This window comes from Clarias gariepinus, chromosome 9 (assembly GCF_024256425.1).
Source record: "Clarias gariepinus isolate MV-2021 ecotype Netherlands chromosome 9, CGAR_prim_01v2, whole genome shotgun sequence".
Taxonomy (NCBI): Eukaryota; Metazoa; Chordata; class Actinopteri; order Siluriformes; family Clariidae; genus Clarias; species Clarias gariepinus.
Window position 1 is genome coordinate 33837501 of NC_071108.1, and position 17417 is coordinate 33854917.

A 17417-nucleotide genomic window follows, 5' to 3' on the forward strand; every position below is an offset into this window, starting at 1 on the left:
CACACACCATGCTGTCCTGATGCGCTCTGATCTCCTCCTCCCTCTCTCTCCGCAGTGCCAGTATCTCCTCCTCCAGCTTGGCGGTTTTCTCCAGTCCTCTCTGCCTCTGCGTGGAGACCTGCTGCTGTAACCGCTCCCTTTCCTCCGTCCATTCCGCCTGCTGCAGGGGGGTCAGAGGTCAAAGGTCACTCCCAGCATGGCATGTGATCTTATTCTTATACCTTACTGTACCATAAACCTGGGACAGCATTGATGTTCACTATAGTGTGTGTTAAATACTTCTCTGGCTTAAAAAGAAAAGAAAAAAAAAAGATGACATCATCGTGTCTGAATTTTTTTTTATCCCCTCGTACCTCCTGGAACATTGAAAGGGACCATACAGAATTTTATGCGCTCACACATGAGTGGGGTTAAAAAAGGTGGTATTATGTTTCCCTGAGGTTTCCCGGTTCCTGCTTTTTGATTGGTTGGAAAAAATGCACTTGTCACTTCGTAAAATATCTCATCCGGTTATGTTGTATCATTTCTACACAGCGTAAACCGTGACACACGTTCAGTTAAATTACCAGTCACCTCCCGATACAATATCACGATACCTCTGTACAGGTGCGATTTAATAAATATTCCCATTCTACATTATATTTAATTACATTTAATGAGTAATTAGAATTACTTATAACATAAAACATTCATTACAACATTAGTTTTCTCACTTAAAAACCAAAAGCGCAGCGTTTAAACACTACAACCTAACTTCAAATACAAGAGTTTAACATTGAAACTGAACAGCGCGCATCTCGATCATCCGCCATAATTATTATTTCTAAACAAACTTGATAAATAGTTCACTTCGACCACACGCGATAGAACTGTTCAGAAAGCACCACCTGTAGGATTATAAAGAAACGTCACAAAACCCAACTCGCCAGTGAATGCGCACGGAGTGGCTTTTAATGCATGTGATTTTCGACTAATTAGCGCTCGCGGTGTTTTGAAATTGGAGCAAGTGTCTGTAATTACACCAGTCTGGAAGCCGTTCAAAACTTGTTTGCGTCAGTGAAAAGCCAGAAGAAGTGTGTTAACATACATATATATATATATACATAAATGTATGTATATGTGTAAACAAGAAGAAAAATAGAGCCGCTTTTAGTTTAGTTTTTAAAGCAACTGGTGCCAAGAGAAATCATAAATTAAAGTTGAGTCCGGTTTATTGTCTATTTATTTTATATTTTACTTTATTTACGTGTCTTTTCTAAACGTTCTGATTGTTTTTATATGCAGAAATAGGATTATAGTGTTGGTAATTTGTAATATTTTTTATATTTTTGGGTGGCTGGATTACCTGCATTTACATTATTTCCTATGGGACAATGCGTTTCACAATACGAAACTCGCCTCCAGGACGGATTAAACTCATGTGACGAGGTCTCGCTGTAATTCGCTCAGAGTTTGGATAAGGCGTTTACCATGTGTGATTTTTTATAATGTAACGCCATGAAGGTGTGTTTCTGTCGCTCCACTCCGAAGCTTCTGCGCTCAGTACAGAATTGTTTACATGTGAGGCTGATCGGCCGATCAAACTGAAAACCAGACGATATCTGCTCACTGGTTCATCTCTATTATAAATGAGTCAATGTGGCGATACACGAATCACCACACACAAGAATCAAAATTCATCACTGAACTGATTTCTTTGTCCAATCTCTAGTGGTTACGGTGTTTCCTCAGAGTGATGTGTTTGCGTGTGTGTGTGTGTGTATGTGTGTGTCAGGTGAGTGTGTACCAGTTTCTCTCTTTGCGACTCTTTTTCCTCCAGCTGCTGCTCCAAATTCCTCAGCCTCTCAGTGCCGTCGCTCAGCCTTTGTTCCAGATCAGCTATCTAAATTATCACACACACACACACACACACAGGGTCACGACACTAATGCTGATCATCTCCCAGGTCATTGTGCAGCAGAGACGTCTCCTCACCTGCGCGTCTGTCCTCTCCCTGTACGACCTGGACGAGTCGTCTTTGTGTCTCAGGAGTGTCTGAAGCTCGGAGACGTTCGCGTTCAGCCTGGAAATCTGACACACAACCAGAAACATGACATCACACACACACACACACACACACACACACACACACACACACACACACAGAGAGCGCTGTGTGACACGTAGGTGTTTGGGGTGTACCTGTAGCTCCAGTGAGCTCACTGCTGTCGTGTGATTGGTCCGTTCCTCCAGGAGCTCTCCTCTGGCCTCCCCTAACCTCTGCTCCAGTAACGACTTCTACACAAACACAATAAAGTACATGCCAACTGATTGGTTCTCCACTGAGCATGTGTGAATATGTGTGTGTATGTGTGTGTGTGTGTTGAGGTCTCTTACCTCCTTGAGCAGCTCCTGTAGATGTTCATCCTGAGACAGGTTGGCCTCCAGCCTGCGCCCCAGAGACGACGCTTTCTCCTGCAGGTCGGCCACCAGCCGTTCTCGCTCCTCCTCCGTCACGGCAGCCTGAACAATCATACGCCGGGCGGTAAAAAAATTATAGGTAGTCCCTGACTTACGAATGAGTTCCATTCCCGGGAGCAAGTTCATAAGTCGGATTTGTTCTTAAGTCCCTCTTAAGTGAGTCTTATATGCCTTTGACATGAATATACAGTATAATGTAAATCATACCAAGACACTTGACTAAATCTGTCTTCTTTTCCAACACTGTAACCACTCATAAGGAAATTAATCTCACTCATCAAATGTAACAGTGTTGTCTCTGCGCCTTTAAATCGCGAGGGTAATCCCAAACGCCATTTTGTCTCAGGACTGTTTTTCACTGTATTGGACTGTGAACTCTGTTTTGTTGAGGATTTTTCAAAGTAAGAATCAATTACCATCAGGACAGTTTTACAGGACAGACATTTTCTAACATCGTGATCCCGGACTGATTCATTGAAACTGGTGAGGTCGACTCATTTTTTACACACACACACACACATATAATATACTAGACATTTTATACATTTACCTACACACTGAAAATATTGCATATAATTCTAAATATTGATGTCTTGTGCAGTGTCTATTTTTTTTCTTGTTTGCATCTGCGAATGTTTGTAAGTCGAGAAATACCTGTATCAGTAAATGTAATATGGATCGTATTTAAATTTCATACTTTTACTCTGAAAAGCATTTTATGTCCTGTTTCATGTACGTTTCAAGCTCCACTTCACCATCGATTATTTCACAACACACTTTTCAAAGTGCACAGAGAGCTCCGCCCCAATCTTTATAGGAGGGGCAACGGGAATTTGGAAAAGTCAAGTACACTGTGAAAAGTGATTTATAACAAGGAGGAAAGAGGATTTAAACTGAAATAAAGACGAGGGAACCTGAGACCGGAAGGTGGCGGTAATGCAACCTACTGGACGCCAACCGCAGTAAAAACAAGGAGGACAGAAATGGGCTGTGTCTAACAATGAAAGTGAGAGCATAACCACACACACACACACACACACACCTTGCCCTTGTGCTGCTCGTGCTGCAGTCTCAGCTCTTCGTGTTCAGACCGTAGAGACTCCATGTTTCTCTGTAAAGATCTCGTCTCACTCTGAGCCTGAAACACAACCATCGCACCATGAGGACAGCAAATGTCTCGACGGGCAAATTAGGTCTACTTAAGATGAAAGATCTTTATCGGTGTCGCCATGGCGACGCGAATCAGTTGAAATCTCACACCAGAGAGGCAGGAAGTTAAGTGGCATTAAGACCTCTGTATATTATATTATACCATAAGGCATGAAGTGGGCATTTATATTAGATTATATTCTCCTCACACCCACGCTAATAAACATCCCAGCTTACAGCTCTATGATGATAATTATTAGTAGTAGTAGAATTTAACTTGTCTAATTCTCTTTAAAAAACAACAACAAAAAAAAAAATCAGAGCCCAGCTGATGCAGAAGCTTTAACAGTATTCGAGTCTGCTTAGCGTCTCCAGTCCATGTCCGCAGATGTGTGTGTTTTTTTCACCTTCTGGAAATCCTCAGACACTTGTCGGATGAGCTGCTGCAGTTCCTCTTCTCTGGCCTCCAGATCGGAGATCCTCTTCTCAGACTCCACCTTCTCACTCAGGAGCTTGTCTCTGTGAACACACCTTACAGTTACACACTCCGGGAATCACAGGCACACACACAAACACAAACACACACTAGCGGGTCAAAAATCTCTTGTTATGATAGACAGGATGTTCAATAACTAGTAATTGTTGAAGAGTGTTCAGAGTGTCCACACTGGGGAGACAAATCAGTCTCTACGTAAAAGGATGAAAGAATGAGAGAGAAAATAAAAAAGAAAACACGTTTCACAACACAAAATTTCACATTAGGAATGGATTAAATTCGTATTTACGTTCTATAAACGATAAAATGTACGTAGGGAAGAATAATTAAATATTGAGATTAAAGGTTAAAACTTTAACAAAAAAATAATTTAAAAAAAGCCTTACAATGTTTAAGAGTCTAGAAGCCAGATTAATAAATAAATAAATGAATAAATAATCAGTATTTAATTGAAAATTATTTAATTTTAGCTCGTTAGTTTTTTTAAATTTAATTCTAAATTTGAAGATTATGGTAATCTTGTAAAATTCAAATTTATCGGTCAAAAATCACAACCGCTGATATATTGAGCTTTCAGAGCCCCGGGCTGCTTTCCATTTCAAAGTGCACTACAGAGGGTGCTCCCTACTCCCTGCTCCGTTTGTAGTGAATATCGGTGAAGGGAACGGTTCTCAACAAAACTCTGCAAAGTCACCAGTGCTGATGTCACTTCCTCCTTGTTATTGAATTAAAGATGTAGCGAGATTTATTTTTATTTTTTTTTACAGATTACTCGCCTATATATCAATTAAGATTTCTTGATTTAATTAGAGTTTAATTAATTGCATCATATTAATATGATGTCGTCGTCGATAATAAATATAAATATATCTTTATTTGAGCTCTATTTTTATTTTGTTTTGGTTGACCTCTGACTGCACACCCCAGTACACGGCATAAAAGGATGATGTCACACAGAAACAGATGGCATTTTTGGTTTGCTGCAGGTGAATAATTTAAGTTCGGCTTTTTATTTCATAAATACGAGGAGGATGTAAAGACACTGAGTACTTTATTTAAAAGTAACCTTAAACTCAGAGTTTAAAGAAGGAAAGGAAAGCTTAGTAATATTGTTCATTTTTAAAACGGTGGTCGTGAGTTGTGTAAACCCTCCTGTACCTGAGAGCTTGGAGCTGTGCGTTAGCGCCGCGGGTTTCCTCGTGCTCCTCCCCGAGCTCATAGAGTTTATCCTGAGTCTGGACGAGCGAGAGACGCGCCGCGTTCAGCTCCTCTCCCCTCAGCTTCAGCTCTCGCTCTTTCTGACTCAGCTGCTCCTCCTTACGCAGCAGCTACGGCACGCACACACACACACACTCACAGTCAGTCAGTGTCACATTGCAAAGTGGAAAACCGGTAACACGGGTAACGTGACAAGGACGAAGACAGGGCGCCTGACCATGTGCTTGACTTTGGCCAGCTCCTGCATTTGGAATCCCTCGAGCTCGTCCTGCTCGTCCCTCTTCTGGAACAGACTCAGACTCTGCTCCAGACGCGCCGTTAACGAGGACTTCTCCTGAATCAAACACACACACATACATACAGCATGTAGTAAATAAGTCTATAAACTGATTAGGGAAACAAGTATGTAAGCAAGAAAGCAAGCAAGCAGTGAAGAAAGTGAAAATGTACTTAAATCATTAATAAAGTCAGCAGGTGATTTAGTGAGGAAGTAAATAAACAGACAGGAAAGTAAGCGGGAAAGTCAGCAAGTTAAGATGTGAGGCACAGGAGTCAACAATTCCACAAAAGTAAATAAATAAGGTAGAAAATGAGGAAGTATGTGCGTAAACAAGTAACAGTGCGAGTGATTTAGTATGCAGTAATAACAGGAGAGAGCTGGACTGAGTCAGATAAGTGTGAAAAAGTGCATAACATGCAGGCACGTCAGCAAGAGATTAAAGACTAAAGCCAGGTTAGTTCAGTACTAAAAAACAATTTGAGTGTAAGCATGTAAAGCACTAAAGTAGGTGTGCACAGTACAGAGTAAGCCAAAAACCATGTATACACACTTCACAAAAAGAAAAATAGTACCATGTTTACTAATATTATTTTACTAATATTATCATATAAACCTACAGCAATAAATCTTATCCAAGTTCTTCTTCTCATGAGGTGTGTATACATTTTTGTCTGTCGTACAAAAGCAAACAAACTACAGTTGAAACCTTGGATTTTAGGCATAATTCGTTCCGGAAGCGGGCTCGTATTCCAAAACACTCGTAAACTAAATTTAATTTTCCCATAAAAAATGATGAAAACCCAAATGATTTGTTCCACAGTCCCAAAAAATAAATAAATAAAAATATACAATATAAATTATAAATAAATTAACCAGCACTTTACCTTTAAAAATAAAAGTAAAAAATAAATCCAGACAGATAAATCTGATTCATACACATTCACATTCATTGATTCATACACATTCACATTTCATACTAAGTAAATAATTCTTTTGATTGTGTAAAGCTGCTTTGCGACTATAACAATTGTTAAACGCGCTATACAAATAAAATTGAATTAAATAAGTGTTTCCGTTTATGCACGCAGGAGCTTTGTGTGTGTGTGTGTGTGTGTGTGTGTGTGTAAAGTAAGAGGAGGAATCACTTATGTGTGTGCACGCGCACACACAATGACAGAGAGAGAGAAAATGGATTTTTAACCGCTCTAATGAGACTTGCTTTTGCTTTACACGCGCGCTGTACACACACACACATAGGGACACAAAATAAAATATGTTTTACACACACACACATGGTCACAGTGTTATAAGACACAGTACACACGCGTACAAATGTTGATTATACCAGTAAGAGATGAGCACTAAGACCAGCAGGGATCGATTACCCACAATTCCGCAGCACAAGAGAGAGAAAAAACGTTGTCTCAGTTGTGATCACGTGATACTCTGCGTCAAAACAAGAAGCGCATGTGTGATACATTATACTCAGTACTCGTAAACCAAGACTTTTCCAAGTCAAATTTTTTTTAAAATATTTTCTCGTCTTGCGGAACACTCGCAAACCACATTACTCGCAATCCAAGGTTTCACTGTACGTTATCGATTTTAAGGGGCGTTCGAGTCAAACTGGGAAATTTTTGTGCCTGACGTTTACAGAAAACTTCAAGAGCAGTGATGAGACTTTTACCCGCAGTGAAATTAAGACATTGTCTGATTGAGAAAACTTTTCTACCTTGATGTAGACTAGTTTACTAGTGAAACACTGGGATTATATAGAGAAGGAAAGGGAGATTTTACTCTCAGAACTGTGTCACGTACAATCAAAAGTCCCAGTTTGACTCGAACGCATAAGCATTTAAAGAAAGAATGTAAACAAACAAGCCAAGAAGTGAAGAAGTAGGACGTAAGTGAATAAGTAGGCAAATATGTGAGTGAGGGAGTGCGCGAGTACGGAGTTACTTTAAAAAAAATAAAATAAAAGTTTTTAAGTTGAGTCTTCTTGTGTGACAGCATCTGAAAAGTGTGTTCTACCTTCTCTAAAGCGGCAATCTTCTCCATCCACTCCTACAGAAACATACACACACACACACACACACAATACAGTTAGTCCAGGTCTAGTTAATGCTATGTTTCTTTAAATTAGAATCTGATTAATTCCTCCACCTGATCCTTCTTGTCCAGCGCTAATGCCATGCCTTCTGCCATCTTGGCTCTGTTGGCCTGGAAGCTTTCGTTCTGCTCCTGCATCTTCCGCATAGACGCTGAAGGAGGAGGGGAAAGGGGAAAAAAAAAACAGGAACACAAGATCTAGCAAAAACCTTGACACTGGTTATTAATGATAAGACGAAGAGAAGGCAGATCTAGATGCATTTAAAGGTTAGATGCTGCTACGGAGGAAAACGTTAGCGGGAAAAACTACAAAACGCTTTCGCAACATAAAAAAAGTGATGATTAAGGATTAAAAACAGAGTGAGAGAGAGTTAGAGGACATGTCCTGTTTCTGATAAACGTTAATCAAAGTTATAACGTGGAAGGACTAATCCTAGATCAGGGAGGAGGTGGGGAAAGAAGGAGAGAGAGAGAGCGAGGGGGTGGGATGGGGGGCGTGAAAACAACTGCATAGGAGAGGGAAATGAGCGGAGACGGAGAGAGGGACTGAGAGGGAGGAAAAGAATGGGTACGTACAATCCTGATGCTTCTCTAATGCAAGTTCAAGCTTCTCCTTCATCTTCTGCATTAGCCGAAGCTGTTCAGCGTAGTCTAGGGTTCGGGGAAGGAAGGGGGGGGGGTTGTGAGACGTCAACACACACACACACACACACACACACACACACACACACACACACACACATACACACGGAGAAAGGGACAAGGGAGGAGAGGATGTGGGTCCACAGGTAGGACAGAAGGGAAGGAGGGACAACAAAAAACAAAACAAAAGGAGAAATGGTTGAGTAAAGAAGTAAATGGAGTGAGGAATCAGAATGAGGCTGAGATCTCAGAGACTGAGGAAAACTTTTAACCCATGAACCAGCGTCTGCGTCTATACTGATCAGAGACGGTTTCCGGGATGATCACATGGCCTTCTGGGAAAAAAATACCTCTGAGGGATCATGCTGGATTATAATAAACAGAGTCTGGATGGAGACTTTGGAGACGTTACGCAGATCTGACACACTACTTAATATATAGTAAATAAAAACTCAATGAAATACAAATATGTAAATAATAAAGCAAGTGGGTTAGCAACTAAAAGAGTAAATAAATAAATATATATATGAGTGAGTGACTGAGTAAAAAATTGAGTGAACAAGTAAACGAGTGAGAGGGTAAGGGATTGAATAAGTGAGTGAGTAAATGAGTAAGTTAGTAAATAAGTAAATGATTGAACAAGTAAATGAGTGAGTGAGTAAGGGAGTGAATGAGTGAGTGAGTAAGGGAGTGAATGAGTAAGTGGGTGAGTGAATGAGTGAGTTAATGAGTGAGTGAGTAAGGGAGTAAATGAGTGAGTTAGTAAGGGAGTAAACGAGTAAATAAGTGGGTAAGTAAGGGAGTAAATGAGTGAGTTAGTAAATGAGTAAACAAGTAAATGAGTGAGTGAGTAAGGGAGTAAACGAGTAAATAAGTGGGTAAGTAAGGGAGTAAATGAGTGAGTTAGTAAATGAGTAAACAAGTAAATGAGTGAGTTAGTAAGGGAGTAAACGAGTAAATAAGTGGGTAAGTAAGGGAGTAAATGAGTGAGTTAGTAAATGAGTAAACAAGTAAATGAGTGAGTGAGTAAGGGAGAGAACGAATGAGTGAGTAAGGGAGTGAATGAGTGAGTAAATGAGTGAACAAGTAAATGAGTGAGTAAGGAAGTGAATAAGTGAGTGAATGAGCGAATGAATGAGTGAGTAAGGGAGTAAGTTAGTAAGTGAGTGAGTGAGTGAAAGAATGTAAAAATAGAGAGTCAAGTGTTGGAGAGCCAATGATCATATAATAAAACAATTAAAACATTATACAAGTGTGTGTTTACTGGAACAGACTTAAACACAGAAAAACAACATAACATCATAATAAGGCATCAGTAGAACATCAGAATCAGAACCGTGGCCCAGAATAACATCTTTCACACAAACCATGGATGAGGATGAGCTGAGGTCAGAACTCGGGTGCTGACTGAGATAATGTACTGAGAGATGGACGGCTGTCTATTAGCTATCTTAGCTATGTGAGATCGACATCTGAGTAATTCCCGCCCATGATCCCAAAGCTCCGCCCTCAGGATCTACCTGTTACACTGTTAATGTCTGTCTGTTGTGACTGCACTAGTAGTGATAAAGTCCAATCTGGCAACCCGGGTTAGTACAACACACTGCTCTGGTGAGGGGGGCGCTGATACATGTGTGACTTCACCGACTCCTGTGCATGAACATTCTTTCTCTCACTTTTAAATGTTGTGTGTGAGTGTATATGAGAGAGAGAGAAAGAGAGGGAGAGTGGGAGAAGTGTGTATTACCCGACAGTTTGGCCTCCAGCTTTCGGATCTGATCGTTCCGACGCAGGATCTGAGAGGACAGGTCGTCTCTGGAGCTGCTGCCGTCTGATGCCTGTTAACACATGACACACCGAAAATTAATCTCAGAAACACATGATGACCCAAACAGAGAGAGAGAGAGAGGGAGAAAGAGCGAGAGAGAGAGAGAGAGAGAGAGAGAGAGAGAGAGAGAGAGAGAGAAAGAGAGAAAGAGCAGGGAAAGATAAATCTTTCTAAATCAGAAGAAAAAAAAAATTAAGAAAGAGACCCTGGTCCATATAGTCCGGGAACAGAACTTGGCCCTAGACCCTGCGGTTCAGGAACTAAATTCGGCCCTGAGTTTTGCTGTTCAGGAACTTTGCTCAGTGTTGGGCCCTGCAGTTCCAGAACTGAGCTCAGACTAGGTTCATGCAGTTTGAGAACCGAGCTTGGGCCTGGGCTCTGCGGTTTGGGAACTAAGCTTGGGCTTGACTCCAATGGTTCAAGAATTAAGCCCAGCCTGGGCCCTGCGGTTCAGAAACTAGATTCGAGCCTGGTTCTTGCTGTTCAGAAACTAGACTCGGACCTGGTTCCTGGGGTTCGTTAACAAAACTCGGACCTGTGTGTTGGCTCATGATCAGAGCTGCAGTAACGCTCACAGCTCCTTATGCACACAATGTTTTAATTATTCAGCGGTCCCTGTGTGTGTGTGTGTATAAAGTGGAACAGGAGTGTCAGGTTACACAGGTTGGATGATGCAGTGGCCTTCGGTGCACGCTCCCTCCGGCTGGGTGGAGATGTTCACCAGCACGTGCCGAGCGTCAGCGTGAACCTCATGACATCATCAGAGGTACACACATTTACATTTAGGCGTTGGGCAGACGCCCATATCCAGAGCAACTTACATTTTTATATCATTATACATCTAAGCAGTTAAGGGTTAAGAGACAACTTAGTGGTCGTGGGATTTGAACCTAAGACCTTCTAAACCGTAGACCAATGCCTTAACCACTGAGGTGACCCCTAAATCTTACACACAGTGTTAATGGGGATAGAGAGAACGGGTGTACAGTGCAGGTTCTTAATGATGGACTGTTCTGAACAGAGTGAGAGAGAGAGAGAGACTGAAACTTAAAAAAGATAGTAGAGAAGACATATAGGACAATAAGAGAACAGACTAAAAGGAAAAAGTTCTAGAAAGAGAAACAGAACAGGAAGCAAAGACAAACAGATGCAAAAAGAGACAGACGGATAGGTAGAGAGACAGAAAAACAAAAAGACAAACCAGGGAAACACAGTGAAACAGAAAGAGAGGGAGAGAGAGAGAGAGACAGACAGGAAAACCAGGCATGAAGTAGACAGATAGGGAGACAGCATGAGCAAAGGACAAAGAGGCAGATATAGAAAGAGAAAGGTTGGTGGAGAGAGAGAGAGAGAGATGTATAGAAGGAAGATGTTTGTGTATTAAAATTCAACAAATAGAAAGAAAACCAGACAGACAGACAGACAGACAAAAAAAGGAAAAAACAAAAAGAGAGAGGGAATCAAATATACAGACAGAGAGACAGATAGACGGACAGAGAGACGGATAGACGGACAGTGAGACGGACAAAGAGGCAAGCAGGGAGAGAAAGAGACAAACTGAGAGAGAAAATCAGTTAGACAGAAAGTCAGACATAGACAGTTAGACAGACAGGGAGAGAGACAGACAGAAAGACAGAGAGAGAGAGAGAGAGACAGGCAGACAGACACTCACAAAGTCGTCCCCCGAGTCGGCTCCCACTGATGTGATGGACTCTTTGCTGTAGGAGCGGGGCAGGCGTCCGGGGCGCGGCGTCGCCGCTTCCTCTGCGATCTTCTTCTTCAGCTTAGCGAACATGGCTGCTCTGACGTGTCTCTCTCTCTCACACACACACACACACACACACACACTACACGAGACTTTACAACGCTGCACTCATCACTCGCTGAAACACAAACATCCGAAAATGTCTCTCGTGGAATCCGCTCTTATCCTTAAGGGCTGGACGGAGGAAGGAGTCTCCAGTGCCAGAGGGGCAGAAAAGGGGGCGGGGCTTCCGGGGTTGTCACCCACACACCTGTCAGTCACAGTGGTCCACAGTTTAAAGGGCATACATTTACCCACAATGCATTGCTGAGGGGGTTATTGCCCCATAATGCACTTCGCCAGTTAGAGGACACTATGGACACTTAGGAAACGTTTATATTCTTTGGCTAAGAGCTAAAAGCTAACAACACTGAGCGCTAATAACATTATATGGCTAGCTGCACCGCTAATGCTAATCTCTAATCCAAACAATTAGCTTAGCTTACCTTGTGGAAAACTAACACCAACTACCGGAAACTCATTTCCCTCCCCTCACAGACACTTCCGGCTTCTTATCTGCCCCCGCCGCTGTGTTTTTACCCCTCTGTGGGGCTGTTATTGTTATTATAACCAAGGTGTTCAGCAGTTAGCCTCCATGCTAACCGACTTCACCACGTCATCCTCCCTCACCGGATTCACTCTGACCATACGGGGGGGGAGGGGGGAGGGGCGGGACCTGCGTTCTGATTGGTCAGGGGTGGCGAGGAGACGGAATCTGATTGGCTGTGAGGCTTATTGAGCTGAATCTGTTTATTCTCCTTGTGTTTTGACATAAAGGGTTAGGAAACGTGTGTGTGTGTGTGTGTGTGTGTGTGTTATAAAGCATTGTGTTACTACATTACACTACCACTAAACACTAACACTAGAGACTGTTACTAACACTAACACTAGAACACTAGAGTGTAGGTAATATAGAAGTAGGGGGTAGGGATAAGGAGGTGGAGAATAGGGTGTGAATTGTGTGGAATAAGGAGTATTGATGAGAAAATGAGGAATTGGTAGGAGGGAATATGGAGTAGGAAATATATATGACTGGTTAGTGCTGTGGCCTTAAACCTGCAGGGTCCTGGGTTCGATTCCCACCTCAGACCTGTGTGTGTGAAGTTTGCATGTTCTCCCCATGCTTGGTGGGCATCCTCCCACAGTCCAAAGACATGCAGATTAGGCTAATTGGCATGGGGAATAGAAAAAAGTGGGAAATAGGGAAAAAAAAGTTTGGAATAGAGAGAGAGGAAGAAAAAAAATTAAAAAGAAAGTGGGGAATGGAGAATATACTGTGGAATAAATAGTGGAATATGGAGTACATTGTGTGAGAGAAGGTTTAGGAGGTTCAGATTAGAGAATATAAAATAGAGTGTAGGGGATAGGGAGTGAGAAATAGTGTAAGGAATTAGAATAAGGAATAGGGAATATAGGAATAGTATGAAATATGAATTAAAAGGAAGGATGAGAATAACGAATGGGGAATATGGAATAGGGATTAGGAAATATGGAATGCATATGTGAAAGAAGGTTTGTATAGGTGAATACTTCATACTTCTATTTTGATCCTGGTTAAATAAAATTTTTCTACCGTATTTCTTCTATTCATATTTAATTCTTATTATAAGCTAATTCTCTTGTTAAGGTCACTGGCGGTCGTGTAAGCATTTCACTGCATATCGTACTGTGTATGACTGTGTGTGTGACAAATAAAATTTTAATTTCATTTTCAATTTAAATATAAAATAGGGTGGAGTAAATATGGAGTAGGGAGTAGGGAATAAGGAAGAGGGCATAGTAATTAAGGAATTCAGTTCACAAAATGAAGAATAGGATTAGAAAATATGAAATAGAGGGTGGAGAACAGAGGAGGGAAAATAGAATATAGGAATGAAAGAATATGTGAGAAGTACGGAATATTGAATACATTAAGTGGAAAAAGTAGGGTGTACAGATTAGAGAATATAAAACAGGGTGTAGGGAATAGGGAGTGAGAATATGGAGAGAATATGCAACAGTAGGAAAAATATAATAAAATGTTTAATAAGGAGTATAAAGTAAGGATTAGAGAATATAGAATAAGGAGTGAGGAATAGGGTTTATAGAATATGGATTGGGGAGTAGGGAATATGGAATAGGTATTAGGGAATATTGAATAGGGAATATGAAATAATGTTTGGGGAATATGAAGTAGGCATTAGAGAGTATGGGATAAGGAGTAGGGGATAGTGGATAGTGAATAGGGAGTAGGAATGAGAGAATATGCAATAGCGAGTAGAGAATAGAAAATATTGAATAAAATTATAGGGAATAGTGAATATGAAGTATGGACTAAAGAGTATGAAGTATAACAATAAACCAGGAGCAAAACAGGTTGAAACAGCACACTGCAGTTTGTTAGTGATATTTTTCAGCTCAGAATCGGCACAAAATCTTACATATGGTCTGAGACACATTTTCCCAATCCTGCTTCAGCCTGGGACTTAATCAGAGCACTTGTATGTCTTTCAGGGTATTTCCTCCCAATTTTTTTTTTTTTTTACTGTTTTCTGACAAGAAACCATTTCCTGCTGTAGAATGAAGAACATGTGCATCCTCACTGCTGCCACCCAGTGACCAAAATGCAGTAATACACCGCGCAGGATGTGCAGGTGTAGAGTTTCACATCTGAATTATTTACACCAGCAGAACATTGACTCTCACCTCAAAGCTGAAACAGGGGGAATGTTGCTGGATCAGACTCTACAGGCCTTCAGCTACCTTCATAGTACAAGGGGTATAAGGACATATGGAGCTGATTTATTGGAGTGCGTATTTTATATCAACAGAACCCAAAATGTACAGTTAATCATACAATCAGCATAATTTAAATTGCCATTAAGAAGAAGTCGAATTAGTTGACTTGTACTTAGAATACTTTTCTTTTTATTTAATTTAGGGTTAAGTTTTTTTTTAAAAGATCAGCCTACAGCACATGCATTTGGATTGTAGAAGGAAACCAGAGTACCTGGAGGTACCCCACCAAGCATGAGGAGAACTGGCAAACTCCACACACACACCTACAGGCCAGGGACGAGAACTTAAAACCTAAACCTGGAGGTGTGAAACCAATATGGGCCTAATTACCAGGATCACACACTTAATCATGTATACCGCTGTATCCTGTGTATTGGGTTGTGGGGGGCCTGAAGCCAATCCCAGGAGACTTAGGGCACGAAGCGGGGTACACCCTGGACAAAGTGCCAATCCATCGCAGGGCACACACACACACACACACACACTATGGGAAATTTGGAAACATCAATTAGCCTAATCTGCATGTCTTTGGAATGTAGGAGGAAACCAGAGTACCCGGAGGAAACCCACCGAGCACGAGGAGAACATGCAAACTCTCAGTGTGGCCCAGAATATAGGTGCTAAATAGGGTTGCACCTGCCAGGTGGTTAAAACTTACATGAAACATATAAAACACACACACACACACACACACACACACACTTAAACATTCAAATAAATGCGGCGAACAAAACAATAATTAAAGGTCATAGACATTATAGACACATTCTTAAGTCCAGACAAGTCCATAATTAAAACGAAATGAGGGTGCCAATAATTTTGAAACCTTACATAAGGAAACAACACGTTTTCACATCTTGTTCATATTATTTTTTTTTCACATGTTCACGAACATAACTGCATTTAAGTACATTACATTTTTATTATAATACTGTAAAATCAACCTTTCGACTTTACATTGTGGATTATTTGCCGCGAAATCGCTTTTATTTTGCGTCTAACAACCGGTACTTCACAGCGTTTCGGTCTTCTTCTTCTTCTTCTTCTATAAACCAATCAGCTTCCTCATCGGTGAGAAGCGTAACACCGCGGTGCGCGTGCTGCGCGCTCTGATTGGTCAAAACCTTTTTTGTTTTTGCAGCGCAGGGAGGGATTCTAACGCAGCATTAATCCCGCCCTGCTTCCTGATTGGTCCGATTCCCGCCGGCTCGTTCTGTGATTGGCTGAAACACCTGCTTGTGTGGGTTAAGATGCGTCGACAAACACCTTGCGCTGCTGGATTTATTATAGCCTTTAGAAATAAAAGAGGGGTGTTTTTGTGAGTGTGTGTTCAACGCTGGATGGGTTTGGAGTGAAATGTTATTTATATTATAGACCTATGTTATAGACAAGCTAATGGGAATTGGAGGAGGGGATCTGATCGCTGCGCCGTTGTTGTTCGAGGAGGAGGAGAAGGTTTGATACAGAGAGAGAGAGAGAAGGAGAGAGAGAGAGAGAGAGGAGGAGATGCTCCTGATGGTGATGCTGATGATGATGATGATGTCTCCTGCGTCCTCGCTCCTGGCGCTGGTGTGTCTCGGGTGGTCCTGCGCGCACGATGCGGTCCGGAAACCCCGGCCGGTGCTCAGCGCAGTTGATGCGGATCCCCAGTCCATCCTGCGCCTCGGCCTGACTCCGGCGCCCACCGTGCTGCCTGCACAAACCACCTCCACCAGCACCGAGCCGCCCCCCGGCGACCCCGGCAGCACCCCAGCACCCCCGGCGCGTCTCGGGGAGGATGCCGCGCTCCCGGCGCGCCTCGAACCCGGAGCCGCGCGTCTGCTCCTGCCACAAAGGCGCCTCACTTCCGTGTCTGATCAGGACCAGGACGCAGGGGTTATCACAACCTCAGACAATTCCCAAGGTGAGTCTCTGATCCTGTGGTCTAGCCATTCCCACCATCACCATCAGAGCGGATGTCTTTTAATTACAATTCATTGTCTCTTCCATCCATCTAATCACCAATTCCAATTCACTTTATATATTATGTATATATGTTCCTAGATTGATTTGTATATATATATATATATATATATATATATATATATATATATATATATAAATCAACCGTCTGTACCGTAATGACCGCTGTATTTTCACGAGAGTGTTGGGAATAATGAATATGGAACAGGGACAAGGGAATAGACAATGTGCAATAATTGGAAATATGGAATAAAATTTGTCATAAGGAGCAAGGTTTAAGGATATATGGAGTAGGGAATATTGAACAGGGAATAGGAAATATGAAATGTTTGGGAGTAGAAATTAGAGAGTTTGGGATAAGAAGTAGGGGAATGAGAGAATAAGGTATAGAGTATAGGGAATAGTAAATATGGCATATGGAGTAAGAAATTATGGAAGAGTATGGAATATGGACTCTGATTCTATCTGGAACACTGGGTGGATGCCAGTGGTAGGACCTCCGGCCAACATTCACATGTGCATTTGAGCTCTGTGGGTAATTTGGGAATGCCAGTGAGCCTAATCTGCATGTCTTTGGATTGTGGGAGGAAACCAGAATACTCAGAAGAAAACCCACCAAGAACGGAGAAAACCTGCAAACTCCATGAACACAGACACTGAGGCGGGAATCAAACCTGGATCCTGGAGGTGC

The 17417-nt window shown here is 41.8% G+C and overlaps 2 protein-coding genes across 3 annotated transcripts in view; one reads left to right on the plus strand and one right to left on the minus strand.

The window, feature by feature from the left end:
* Window positions 1–12608, minus strand: part of golga1 (golgin A1) — a 20230-nt gene extending 7622 nt beyond the window's left edge. The window contains exons 1-15 of one of the 2 annotated variants that reach the window (XM_053504194.1): window positions 12433–12608; window positions 11855–12197; window positions 10102–10192; window positions 8289–8363; window positions 7767–7864; window positions 7635–7667; window positions 5541–5657; window positions 5264–5433; window positions 4017–4128; window positions 3503–3598; window positions 2377–2502; window positions 2182–2277; window positions 1975–2070; window positions 1787–1882; window positions 8–160 (exon numbers count right to left, since the gene is read on the minus strand). In XM_053504194.1, the coding sequence (XP_053360169.1) occupies window positions 8–160; window positions 1787–1882; window positions 1975–2070; window positions 2182–2277; window positions 2377–2502; window positions 3503–3598; window positions 4017–4128; window positions 5264–5433; window positions 5541–5657; window positions 7635–7667; window positions 7767–7864; window positions 8289–8363; window positions 10102–10192; window positions 11855–11977 (1482 nt within the window). In that variant the 5' untranslated portion in view covers window positions 11978–12197; window positions 12433–12608. Of the gene's footprint in view, window positions 1–7; window positions 161–1786; window positions 1883–1974; window positions 2071–2181; window positions 2278–2376; window positions 2503–3502; window positions 3599–4016; window positions 4129–5263; window positions 5434–5540; window positions 5658–7634; window positions 7668–7766; window positions 7865–8288; window positions 8364–10101; window positions 10193–11854 lie in introns of both variants that reach the window. The other variant, XM_053504195.1, reaches the window with a different exon arrangement.
* Window positions 12609–16062: 3454 nt separating this feature from the next.
* The window catches only part of si:ch211-158d24.2 (multiple epidermal growth factor-like domains protein 9), a 44242-nt gene continuing 42887 nt past the window's right edge, over window positions 16063–17417 (plus strand). The window contains exon 1 of the mRNA XM_053503162.1: window positions 16063–16667. Coding sequence (XP_053359137.1) covers window positions 16271–16667 — 397 coding nt within the window. The 5' untranslated portion in view covers window positions 16063–16270. The remainder of the gene's footprint in view (window positions 16668–17417) is intronic.